This window comes from Panthera tigris, chromosome F3 (genome assembly GCF_018350195.1).
Source record: "Panthera tigris isolate Pti1 chromosome F3, P.tigris_Pti1_mat1.1, whole genome shotgun sequence".
In the NCBI taxonomy this organism is placed as follows: Eukaryota; Metazoa; Chordata; class Mammalia; order Carnivora; family Felidae; genus Panthera; species Panthera tigris.
In genome coordinates, this window is record NC_056678.1 from 6,785,189 (window position 1) to 6,799,116 (window position 13,928).

The following is a 13,928-nucleotide window of genomic DNA, read 5'->3' on the forward strand; positions in this document are numbered from 1 at the left end:
TAAGTTTATTTTTTCAATACAGTATTAATCTCAAGGTCTAAGTACATATATAACATAGGACAGAATATACACACGCATATACACCAGAAAGAGTACATGTAATGTTAAAAGCCAAGCATTCAAATTTATACAAGTATTACTTGTATCCGTAGTGCAGGATTATGCACAAGCAAACGAGATCCTGTAGGTGGGATCATTAATACTTTGAGTTGGTCCGTAGGTGACAGATGAGGTCACTGAAGCCTGGACGCCTAGCAGGTGACTTACTCAAAGTCAAGATGATAGAAAGCATGAATCCAAGTCTGGTGTTCTGCTCTTTACACCCTTCTGCCTCTCTAGAGTCGAAATGAGATCTACGCGGGGCAAGGAATGCATTGGATTAACTCTGGGAGATGTTTGTAAATCTAAAATTCAAATAATGCTGTGGAAGATAAGAAAATAGATGCTTTAACTATATTTACACCAGATATATTAAAGAACAGCATCATCCACATCTGATTTAGGTACCCACTTTAATTGATCAGTCTCAGATTTGTCTTGATCATCTCCTTACTAATGACCTTATGTTTAATAAAATGCAAATCCATTTGAGATGCCTCTCATAGCTGTGCCTCTCAAGTAAATCAGTACCTATTTGCCGACGCCTCATTTATCAAGGAAGGAAAGCTTTACTTCACGTGCAAGTTAATGTAAGATACTTTATCAGTTCATAGTTCCTAAGAAGTTGGTGTTCATAGCAACAGATAAATTACTGCAACCTTTGTTACGCTTTCAAAAGTAAGTTTGCTTAGTTTATGAATATATGTTGTAATACGAAATTCTGTTTTAGTAAGGACCCAAATTCCTTGTGGTTACTTACGAAAAACTTGTATAGCTTCATCATCACCCAAAAATTTGAAAAAATCCCTTTTAAGATTTCATCAGTAGTGCAGATTATATTAGAAACTTTTCTGCCTAGTTCTTATTTTGCAAGTGTAAGATTTCTTTTCAAAGACCATGCCATCAAGGACAGAATGGGCTGAATATGGACCTATGAAAGGTGCATATAATGATACTGGAATTCATTAAGAATTAGTTTCTCCATGAGTTTGTAACAGGGCAAGAGGTAGAAAATAGTACATACTTCGCTACTGTATTCTATTGGTGGTTAATCTAATCTTGTTTTCTACCCAATTAGAGTTTATTGGTTAATTTAATTATCTACATTATTAATATGAGAAACCCACAAATAGATCATCTCTTTTTCTTTTCAAGTTTATTTATTTTGAGAGAGAGAGAGCGGGCATGTGTGAGAGGGCACATGTGTGTGTGCAAACAGGGGAGGGGCAGAGAGAGAGAGAGAGAGAGAGAGAGAGAGAGAGAATCCCAAGCAGGCTCTGCACCGTCAGCACAGAACCCCATATGGGGATCCTTGAACTAATGAACTGTGAGGTCATGACCTGAGCCAGAATCAAGAGTCTGATGCTTAACTAACTGAGCCACCCAGGGGCCCCAGATTTAGATAACTTCAGAGTCTCAGTGCTGACACAAAGGGATGGCTCAGAGTCTTCCCACAGTACCCCCCCCCCCCCAGTCTTCATCAGCTCCCTGGTGCTCACCCCCCATAATCCTGCAGTCTGGAAGAGAGCAGCATAATTGCTTTATTATCTGCTGTCTCAGGACTCAGCCTCCAGCTCCCACTTCTGACCAGTCTCTCTGGATTCCCTCTTCTATAAAAATTTTAAGCCACTGCTATTAAGAACCCCTTCACCCTCTAAGGTTAGATTGTATTATTGGGCTATGTTCCTTATGTGTAGTCAGTTTTTTTTTTTTTTTTCTCCAAAGTTTATTCATTTATTTTGAGAGAGAGAGTGCAAATGGGGGAGGGGCAGAGAGCGAGGGAGAGAGAGAATCCCAAGCAGGGGCTTCAACTCAGCCTTAAGATCATGACCTGAGCTGAAGTTGGACGCTTAACTGACTGAGCCACCCAGGCTCCCCTGTGTGTGGTCCGTCCTTAAGCAGCCGGACAGCGGAAGTAAGGTCTCTGCAGTTGTACATTGTGAATCCCTTTCTAGCTCAGGCAGGTTCAAAGTGGAGACGTGTTTTCTTCAGTATTTTGGCACACTCTCCTAACTTCGTGGTACATTCCTGCAGGTGAGCTTGTATGACACTCGGTTACTTCGATAGCCCTGAGCCTGAGTGTGCAGTGTGTGGAGGATGAATTCCTTTCTCTGCTCCTGGACCGGAGCAGCCTTGGTACCGGGCACTGAGTCTGATACAGCTGCCCCAAAATGGGGTGGGAGGGCGAGGGAGGGGAACTAACTGTGTTCTGCTCCAGCAGCCATCAGAGCCCTTAGGAAGCGTTATTTTCATTCCTTTGTTTAATTACAGTGTCAGCCATTTAAGTAAAATGATACGTAAGATCATTTGATGATCTTTGATGAGACGTACAGTAGCTAGATATTAGAATGTGTATCTATGCTAGAATACTGTGTTCGAAAGTATAAAAAACTTTGCTAGCTTGGCTTATGTTAGAGCAGAGCTTCCCAGCCTGTGCACCACAAAAGGGTTTACATGTGTGCCCAAGCCGTGGCCTCCTTCAGCCCGCACGTGGTTCAAGGAGACTCTGGGCCAGTCCATTCTTGGCCTCCACAGCCCATCCACTGATCCTGGTACCCGCTGCAAATTTCATTTTTTATTGTACTTTGAAGTGTTGAAAACGCAGTATCAAAGACAGATAGGAGTTTGAGAGTTTAATTTTATGCTACGCACCAGCAAGAACAAAAGGCGCATAGTACTTTCTTACTATGATTTCTTGTCCACAAAGCACAGAGGAAAAAAGGTTTCAGAATCGACCATATTTTTCTATATGCATGCTGAATGGAGACCCTCTGTCAGGTAATGGCTATATGCTTCTGCTGGGTACAAATGTTACCTTTTTTAATGGGAACTCTGTGAGGTATACATCTAATATTTTTTCCTTCCTGAAAACATGAACTGTTAGATAACAGCCCTCTCTAACGGGGCAAGGAGTATTACCCACATTTTTAATATATAATCTTTTCTGTCAAACCTCTTATTTGACTTCATCGTTGCTTTTGCCAGTGGACGCATCCATGGAGCATAAATATAATGCCTGCTCTCAGTTCTGGAAACTAAGACTGAGGGAAGTAAAAACAGGTAGACTTAAAGTTTATAAATGGAGAGTACGTGAACACTCACAGTCAGTAATGCTGTGAATTGTGCACTTTGTGACTAACCGAAAGGACAGCCATGAGATTTAGGAGAGAGAACCAAAGGGAGAGCATTTGTAAATGTTTTTCTTCCTCCTTGACACAGAACGTGTGACTAAATCCCCTTCAGGGTTAAATGCACAGAGGAGGTGGTTTCCAGGTGTTCTTGATTATATCTGAGCCATCCATCTCCTCTGAAAACTTGCAGGTTTCTGTGCCTCCTTCACATTTGTGAATTACAATACCCATAGTTCTTAACATTTTACAGAAACTTTGTTATCCTTCTGTGTCAAATTATTATTCTTTTTTTAACAAGACTGGATAGTTACCCCTGACCTATGTTTATACAAGAATAGGTTTGGGGATATCATTTCTGTAAGGTGATACGTCTCTGACTATGGTTGATACTTTCGATGGACAGGTTGTTTTGACATTCATACTCAGTAAAATAACATTTCAGGATGGTGAGAGAGCAAAATTAATTGATGGAAGAAGGTGGACACAATTGAAAAACAGGCTCAAAAATTAGGAAGTATTTATCTTTTGTTTTATTCAAAAGAAATTATTGAGTACTGAAAGTGTTTTTAAGAAGACGCTCAGCTGACCGAAGTGTTTTATTGGGTTCCATTCCTGTAGTTTCCTGCATCATCCCAAAGAACACATACCATTTTGATAACTTGTAATTTAGCCATTAAACTCTCCACATTTAATAAATAAATGGTTGATACATTTATTGAATACTTACATTGTGTTAAGTTCTACATTCAATATCTCTAATTCTCAAAGCAACCGCATTGGCTGTTGCCCTTATTTATCTCTAGTTCATAGATGAGGTTGAGGGACACAGAAATCAATAGCAAGCCCAAGGTCACACAGTGAGTAAGGGCAAAGCTTGGAGTTTATATGTGTGTTCTCTGACTTGACTCTGTTATCTGACCCCCTTTGCTCTCGGCTGCCTCCCATGCACTACACTACCTCCCCCGTCTCTGTGACCCTCTCCCCATCCCTCACAGGCATCCCTTTTTTCTTACTATAGTATTGTGATGGCTTTTTATGAAGGTGACTTATAAAATAAGTAGGATGACCAACTATCTGGTTTGCCCCAGACTTCCCCAGTTCCAGAACTTTTAAGTCCTGCATCCCGGGAAAACCCCTCCGTTCTGGGCAGACTGGGACACTTGGTCATGTTCAGCCTATTCCTTCCTCCAACCCTGTCCTGCATCTCCATCCATTCCCCATCCCTCAAGCCCTGGCATCTTAGAGCTGAGATATGAGGCTAGAGAATTAGGTGCAAATCAAGATTTTAAAAAATATGTACCCTTTTTGGTACTAAAAACAGTGTTTATATGTCTTGTTATTTCTGTATCCATGTGCTTCCAAGTAGCCTTGTCAAAATGTGGAGACACAGTGCATGGTGTCATGTCTCCATGAATACTGTCTGATGCACATAAAATGTATCAAGAGGATTGATGGAGGGAGGGGCACCTGGTGGCTCAGTCAGTTAAGCTTCCAACTTCAGCTCAGGTCATGATCTCATGGTTCGTGGGTTCGAGCCCCGCATTGGGCTCTGTGCTGACATCTCGGAGCCTGGAGCCTGCTTTGCTTTCTGTGTCTCCCTCTCTCTCTGCCCCTTTCCCGTTCACGGTCGCTCGCGCGCTCTCTCTCTCTCTCTCTCTCTCAAAAAACAAATAAACATTAAAAAAATGTTTTTAAGAGGATTGACATACCCCCAACACAGGGGAGCAGGAAGGAATGGAGTAGATAGCACATTCACATTCTCCTCAATATTATTATGTATTATTTGAAGTTTTTATAAGAATTTTTATGTAATGTGTTAATAAAAGGGACTTTTAAATATTTTTAAAAGACCTTTCAGCATTTTAAGAATTTCATTTGGTTTTTTTGGGGGGGCGCTTGGGTGGCTCAGTCCGTTAAGTCTCTGACTCTTGATTTCAGCTCAGGTCCTGATCTCATAGTTCGTGAGATCGAGCCCCGCATTCACCTCTGTGCTGACGGCATGGAGCCTGCTTGGGATTCTCTCTCTTCCTCTCCCTCTCTCTCTGCCCCTCCCCTTCTTGAGTGCATGTGCACATACTGTCTCAGAATAAACTTGAAAAAAAAGATGAAAAGTCCTACAACATATTGAGTGTTCACCTTTCTGTAGACCAGTGAAAGACAGACTCCCTTCTCTGCAGTCTGTACAATACACGAACCAGGTACTGAGCATTTAGTTCAGCTGGGGATGCATCTAGGCCTCTACCCAAGGACTGAGGTCTGTTCGGATCTCTCCTTCCATGAGCACAACTTGCTTAACTGTGTCGGGTTTCTCGCTTATAAGACTTTGGATAATATGACAAAGTATAGTATCACATTTTATGTGATTGATACCTGTTTATATTCTTACATGGAGTTCTGTTTTGAAGTTGATCTTGACTTCAGGGCTGAGGTAAGCACTGTCATGTTGTCACGTGGAGAAGGAGATGGAGTGCTCCTGAAATAGGCGCAATGTCATTAATGCTGCTGCTAACGGTTTCTGCATGCGTTTCTTTGTGTGTGTGTTTCTTGTGTGTGTGTGTAAGTTCTGTCTAGACGACTGAGCGGGCTTTGCATCCTTGTCTGTGTGAGGCTGTAGGATCACAGCTCAGAACTAACATGTATCTTTGTGTGATGACAATCATAAGGTTGTGCTCAAGTCGGGAGAAGAACATCAGTTATGGTTGGTACTTTTAATTGCGTTGACTTTGCACAAACTCCTTCCCCTTACATTTGACAATTTTCACTTGAGGCAAATGATCTTGGTACTTGGTTAAATCTTTGAGATTCTCTTTGGTGTTTTAGAATTAGTGGGTTCAAAGAGATTCCAGTTTTAAAATGTATGTGCTATGTATTTTCATTAACTGTTGAATGTTTGACTTTGATATTTTTCTTTTTATGTTTGAAAGAGTTGGTATTTTTTTATTACAAAGACCTTCAAAAGAGGATATCGCCTTACCTTACAAAATAAGATTTAGGTTTGATTTACAACAACCACCAAAAAAACATTTCTGTAAGTGAATATTTTATAATAGCAGTAGATTCCCAAGAGAAATTGTTGAAAACCATCTGTATATATCTAGAAGAAGGTGCTCATCTCTTTGGGATTGTTTAGATCACAATTTAGGACACAAAAAGGATTAAGGACTGATGTTTGCTTTGAAAAGTTATTTAGGTGTGTATTCTCAGAAATTACACAATAATGGCTCTTACTCCCATTCGTTTAAAAATCACTAATTTTATCACCATGAAGTATTTGATAAAACCTGTTTCTTTTCACACAAATTAGGAAGCTGTGGGGTTTGTAAGCTCTGAAAAGTTCTATTAACTACGGCCATGTCCTCTTTCCAAAATATCTTACTCAGCATTCAGTCATTTGTCAAAACTGTATTTTCCTATTTCTGAAAGCTATGAAACACGTTATGTCATTTTTCTTACTACACAGTTGGAGAATCTGATGCTGGATAAAGATGGCCACATAAAAATTACAGATTTTGGACTTTGCAAAGAAGGGATTACAGATGCGGCCACCATGAAGACGTTCTGTGGAACACCAGAATATCTGGCACCAGAGGTAGGCTGTGCTTCCATTCGTAGGGAGAGTAACAGGGCCATAATGTTTTGCAGGGTAAACTGCTTAGCATTAAAAATCATTGCAGTGCCTACTACTTTCTTATAATTTTAATTCCGGTATTATTGATGTACAGTGTAATATTAGTTTCGGGTGTACAATACAGTGATTAAACACTTCCCTCAGCAGGACAGGTGCACTCCTCAATCCCCATCACCTATTTCACCCATCCCCCCACCTGCCTCCCCTCTGGCAGCCACCTACTTGTTCTCTAGAGTTGAGTCTGTTTCTTGGTTTGCCTCTCTCTCTTTTCCTTTGTTTTGTTGCTTAAATTCCACCAACAGGAATTAACAAGTGAATTGCTTTCACTTGTTTAACATGGTATGATAGAGTAAGAATATGTAGAAAGTAAATTTTATAAACTTTATGAGCACAAAGGTACTAACTTCCATAGAGTAAGTCAATTTTTATTTTTTGGCGATGTACATTTTATTTTTTGATTAGGCCCGTTTTGATTCATTTATTAAAATCAAGTAATTGGATGGCATCAGCAAGAATGCTTGCGGTTTTATAAACTACCTTGGATCTTCCTTCGAAAACAAAGACACGGTGATAATTTACATTTGTAGTGTTGTGAATTTTTATACTTCATTACTATAGGAAAAGTAAATGAAATGACAGTAGCCACATTTTGGAATTCATGCCAAAGCAGTCCCAACCAGTGACCTCCCCATGCTGAGGGTTCCACAATAATCTGCTAATTTGTTTGTTAAACAACTACATATTATGTGTCTACTATGTATTGGGTATTTTTCTGGGTGATGTGGTTACAGAGCGAGACACAAAAGACACTGCTGTCCAGAATGAAACAATAAAAATTGGGAAATAACATAATGTCAGCTAATGAGTGAGTGCCAGGGAGAAAATAAAGCTAGGTGAAGGGAAGGGTGTGGTGTGGTGGCCATTTTAGATAGAGTTCAAATTACTCTCGCCATGTAACAAACCACTCCAGATCCTAGTTGTGAAAAACAACCATTCTGTGTGATCTCGGATTCAGAGTCAGGAATAGTCAGGGGACAGCAGGGATGGCTTATCTCTGCTCCACAGCATGTGGGGCCGCAGCCAGAAGGACGCTGCAGCCATGGGGTGACGTGTGACTGGAGGCTGGAATCTGGAAGCATCTTCACTCACATGTCTGACGACCGATGTTCCTGTCCACTGGTACCCGAACAGGACTATCAACAGGAGCGTTTATGTAGAGCCTCCACGTTGCAATGTGGTCCAGGCTTCCTCATAACCTGACGGCTCCAGGGCAGTCCGACTTCTTTGGCTTTGGGCTCTAAAAGTGAGTGTCCTAGGAGTGCCTGGCTGGCTCAGTCGGTTAAGCATCTGACTCTCAATTTCAGCTCAGGTTATGATCTCACGATTCATGAGTCTGAGCCCTGCATCCGGCTCTGCGCTGTCAGTGCAGAACTCTGGCTCCCTCTGTCTCTGCCCCTTCCCTGCTTGCACGCTATATCTCTTTCAAAATAAACAAAAAAAAAAACTTAAAAAAAAAATGAGTGTCCTTAGGAACAAGTTATGAGCTGTTTCCCTTTTCTTTGTTTTGTTTTTGTTCTTTTTGTTCACCTGGCAAACATTAAGAATGTTTTATTAGTTGTTTGCAAATTCCTTTTTATAGTATGTTTTTAATAATTTTATTAAAGTACAGGTCACATACCATAAAATACAGCAGTGGTTTTTACTATGTTCACAAAATTATACGACTGTCACCAACATTGAATTCCAGAGTATTTTCATCACTCTAACAACAAAACCCATACCCATAGTTCCCCCTCCCCGCTGGCAGCTACAACCCACTTTCTGTCTGTATAGATGTGCCTGTTCCGGATACTTCCACCAATGGAATCCTACAATATTGAGGCTGGTTGTGTGGCTTCTTTCACATAGTATGTTTTCAAGGTGTGTCCATGTTTTTACCATGTTAATGGTACTTCATTCCTTTTTGTGGCCAAATAATATTCCATCGTATGGATATGCCACATTTGGTTTATCCATTCAGCAGTCTGTGGACATTTGGTTTGCTTCCAGCGTGGGGCTGTAATGCTGCTGGCAGACATTTGTGCGTGCGTCCCCTTTAGTGGCCTGGTTTCAGAAACTGCACCTATGCTTACTGGCGAAGCAGTCTGAGACCACACAGATTGAAGGGGTGGTGACCCCGACGCCCACCTCCCCTTCGTAGAAGAGCGTGTGAGATGGGAGATAGTGTTGCAGCTGTCTTTGGAAGATACGGTCTTCTGCAGATAGGACGTTGGGGGAGGTGAGGCTTGGCCAGAGACCTGAATGCTGAGGAGGTAGCTCTGCAGGGTGGAGGGGACGAGCTCTCCAGACACAGGGAGCAGTGAGCACGGAACCTGAGGCAGGAACAAGCCCAGTTCTTCCCTCAAACTCCAATAAGGTTAGTGTGGCTGGAGCCAAAGACCGAGGCAGGCATCTGATCTCTGATGGGTGAAGGTTACAGTTGATTGAACACCTGCTGTATAGGTGCGTTGCGTGTTTGGAATGACCTTTTTGTGATAGCATCCTTGATGTTTTTTTAAAGGTGAGGGGACTGAGGATCAGAACTCTTTTTCAATGGAATCTGTACACAGCAGGGAGGTGGTGGCAAGAGGAACAGGATTGTAACTAGGTCCATCTGGGAAAGGCCACTTTTGCTTTTCTAACGACAGGTGTTATGGCCCCCAAAAGTCACACTTTCAAGGCCACTTATAGATGTGAATAATTGTCAGTTTTAAAATGAATGCTTTATAAATGCTCAACAGGAAAAGGTAATTAAGAGAAATTAGGCAGTAGGAATACATTGCATTTCCTATACATGTATAACTCATGCCAGTTTGTTATTATAATAGTTTTTTTAATTAGAGAGTAAATTTACATTTCAAGATTATTGCATAATTATAAATAAGTGCTAATAATTTGAAATGCAGTACATTTCCAAATACTATTTTCTCAAGAGCTGCCAAAAATATTATTTTTCTGTCATAAAATCTAGAGTTTAAGATTCTCCCACTTATTGTGGTGAATTAGGTAAAATTTTAGGAACACTGTTCCTTATTGATTCAAATACAAGATCGTATTTTCTAGAAGAGAGTTGTTTTTGTGAATATCATGAAAAACAAATTCTTTGTTTCTCTGGAGTTCAATTACCCCTGTTCTCTATGCACCATGGATAGTACTGTCCTGTATTTAGAATAACAAAATTAGTTGTGTCACAGTTAAGGGAAATTATTTCTGAAGAAGATAAACACATCTCATTTCATTCAGAAGCAGATGATCTGTCAAGAAACAAAGATACTGTTTTACATACTTATATCATCAACTGAAGAACAAAACCAAGGGTTTCATGCAAGAAGGATCCAGTTGTTTCTAAATAGCAACTTTACAATACCCAAGAAATTATCCATTTCTTTAAAAAAAAAAAAAAAAGTAAGAAAACATTTCTGTGTACCTATTTTTGGTTTTTTTTTTTTTTTTTTTTTTTTTGGGCGGGGGGTGGATATTACAGAAGCCTGGTCTTTAACAGCAATTTCTATACCCGTGGCTGATTCCTATCTTTTTGTTTAATGAGAAACAGAGACAGAGCGTGAGTGGGGGAGGGGCAGGGAGAGAGGGAGACACAGAATCTGAAGCAGGCTCCAGGCTCCTATGTGGGGCTCACACTCAGGAACTGTGAGATCATGACCTGAGCTGAAGTTGGATGCTTAACCGACTGAGCCACCCAGTCGTCCCCATGGCTGATTTCTAATTACAGTCTCAGCCCCTGATTTTTGATCATGGTAGTTGCCATTTGGGGATGACAGTTCTAACTTCTCATGCAATTTAAATTCTTACATTTTTTAAGTATTTCTGTCAATCATTACATTTTTGTTAAATAGGGGTAACTTTGAATGTGTTTTACTTTTAAGAACAAGAATTGAAGTCCTTATTTCTTCTCTCCGATATGGACCATTTCACTGTAGAATTCTCTCGTTCGTTAAAGAGGTACTTACTGAGTATTTATTAGGTGTCACGCATTATGTTGGGGACTGGGAATAGAAAGAGAGTAAGAAATGGTTTTTGTCCTCAAGTAGCTTGCTATTTACCGGGGTGATAAGAGACGGAAAACAATCCTGACTGTGCAAGAAAATAATTACTTTACTGGGGATCTGCCTGGCATGGTGGAAGAAGGCAGGGTGCGTAAGCCTGCTGGGAGGGTCCGGGGGCGGTCAGTGGGAGACGGGAGAGGAGGCTGGGCACGGACACAGGGATTGGAATGCAAAGGAGTTTAGGTCTGATCTCTTGGAGAGTCACTTCTGAATTGAGAGCAAGGCAATAACGTGATCAGATACACGTGGTCAGAGTTAGTGGGCAAGAGCGACACTAGCTTCTCCCCTTTACTTTGGATGGTGTCCCTCACTTTTCTTGAACCTTGACATTTCTGGCACATTCCATCGTCAGTGCTGGACTTTTCTTCATAGTATGTGAGTGATCAGACCTGGAATACATTCCTGATTTCCTGCTTCTCTTGTGAATGGCTCAGTGTCAGCACTGTCTCTTCCTCCACAAGACTTGCTTCCACGTTATGGAGAGATCTCTGCACAATCTGTGTGTCAGCGAGCAGTGGTCACCCTCTGCCAGTTAATTGTCTCAATTGGGCAGAAGTGCTTTGCTACTTAAAGATACATGAAGGCTATCAAAAGATACTTCAAAAAAGACTTAGAGATCAGGTCAAAACCCTATTGTTTCTGTCGGATAAATCAGGCTCCTAGCTGATTTTAAAAATAAACTTAAATTTTAACTAAACTTAAGTTTCTTCTTAAAAAACCCCACAAAAGAGGACTCTTACGGTATAAAAAATGCCCTTTTTTAAAAAAGAGAATATTTACAACCATTCTCTTACCTCTTTTGGTGAAGAATTAGAGATATTTATTGATAAAGAATAAAATCATGTGGTTTTTTCTTTTTTTTTAAAGAGGCTGGAGAAATACAGTCCTAGCAGGATATAACATATGCATTTAGTGTCCTACATCTTTAAAAATGCACTAGTATGTATTGGTTTTAAATGAATGTTTGCTCTTTCTTATATTAGAAGAAAGAAAATTTATCTGCCATACGTTATGGACAAGAAGATATTTTGGGGGGATTTTGTTTTTGTAATCCACACTGCATTTTCAATCTAGAAATTATAAAAGAAATTGGAAATCACATATAAGACCTTACTGTTAAATGTTATTATTTGATTTGGCTCTCATTGAATCCAAGCCACTTTATGCAGTGCTAATTATTTAGTCTCAGCTTTGCTCTTGAGTTAGCAGTACCTGATCAACTTTCCAACTGTAAAACAGTTTGAAAATCAAATGTAGCTTACATGCAAGACCCAACAAAATTAAAAGTGTTAAGTACGTTTTGGCAGTTCACTTTTATTATGCCCAGTCCTCAAATGTACCAGCAGATAATCATCTGAATGTTAGTTATTTTTCACATGCTTATGTGATCACACAAAAAGTACATGCTAAAAAGAAGCAGATGGTGACAGATGGGGAAGGTTGAATAAGGTGGTTTTGGAAACCTAGAGAAATGCACTTCTGTAATAGTGTAAAAATAAAAATTATTTGATAATCAAGTTAGAACTAACAAAAAGATTGCAAAAAAATGACTTGGCTGGTGGAAAATATCTAGTATCTAGTATCTAGTTGTGGTTGCTATTCAGAAAAAAATACATATATAATTTTATTTCATGTGAATGTAAAATATTTTTTCCAGTGGCTAAAGATGCATTGTTTGATGTTTTCTTAGTTTTCAGAACCTCATGTTTTCGAAAACATCCACTTGCTGTCATTTTATTTGCTTTTATTTTGAAGCCTGCTGTCTTTACTATCTTTTATATAATGTATAATTTGAAATAGACAAGAATATTTTGCTATTTGGATAAAGAAAGATTTGCTTGAAGTTATTGTGATGCCATAGAGGTAATAGCACAAATGGAAGTTAAATTTTATATAAATTTAAAGCCAGAGAAATACATTTGCTTCTTCAGCATGAGCTAAGAGCATTATATAAATTAGGATAAAGGATGTTGCTGGCTTGAAGTGGTATATGGGTAGTGGGGGGCGGTTAGAACCTAACTGGATTTAAATGCATTATGTGGAATTTTATTTCTTTATTTTAAATACAACAAAGAATAGATGTAAAAGATGTCATTTCATGGGCTCTGTCAATAGTGTCTTCAGATCTTGAGAAAAATGAATGAGCCCAGGGCTACATATGTTTGCACATTTAATCTGTAGGTAAAAACAGTAGCACAGTTACATTTTGCTTAGCCCTTGGACAAAATTCTACTGTTTCAAACAGATTGTGAAACCAAGTCTTAAAATGGCTGAGCATTTTGTAGAAATACAAAGTTTTAGTAGCCTTTCTAAAACCGTGTACATCCCTAATATTTTATTTGTTAATAATTCATGCTGCACTCCTCCTCTTAAGGTATTTTTGAAAAACCCTTATCCTCCTGAATGTTTCTGAAAAGGATCCATCCATACTCAGGGGAAAAGTAAGTGACAGAGATATTAGTTCAGATAGAAGCTGTCTGCTTATGTAGAAGCGTATTTAAGGACTTCTAACTGTCCTGAGCTGGCTTACTACTTGTACTGTTTCTGGGTAATATTAAAAATCATCCCATTCCTCCTCACCCCCAGGTTGGATGTTACTTACATATGAGCTAAAGTAGTATTTTTAGTTCAACATTTAATGTCTCAGTATGTGTTAAATTGAGGCTTCTACTTCCCAGGGGTCTGTCACTTTTGTGGCAGCTACCTGTCACCTAACGTTCTTCGCAATGGTGTATGGTCTTTTGACTTTAACAGTAAGAATATTTGCTTTTGGAATGATTCTAGGTTAAGCACAAAGTTTAATTTTAAATTCTCTGACGCATGAGGACGTACACAAAACTCACCCTCCCTGGGTGCCGCTAGTGATGGCCTGTATATTTTACAGTGGCTGTATTGACTTTGGTGACAAAGACCCAATTTCTTGGGATCCCGTTATGACTCTTGCTCCGGGATAAAGGGGCAGGGTAG

The 13,928-nt window shown here is 39.7% G+C and overlaps 1 protein-coding gene across 7 annotated transcripts in view; it reads left to right on the top strand.

Annotated features, from left to right (window-relative positions):
• Window positions 1–13,928, top strand: part of AKT3 (AKT serine/threonine kinase 3) — a 304,267-nt gene that overhangs the window by 240,867 nt on the left and 49,472 nt on the right. For all 7 annotated transcript variants that reach the window (XM_042976947.1, XM_007076970.3, XM_042976948.1 and 4 more), the window contains one exon: window positions 6,691–6,819. In XM_042976947.1, the coding sequence (XP_042832881.1) occupies window positions 6,691–6,819 (129 nt within the window). The remainder of the gene's footprint in view (window positions 1–6,690; window positions 6,820–13,928) is intronic.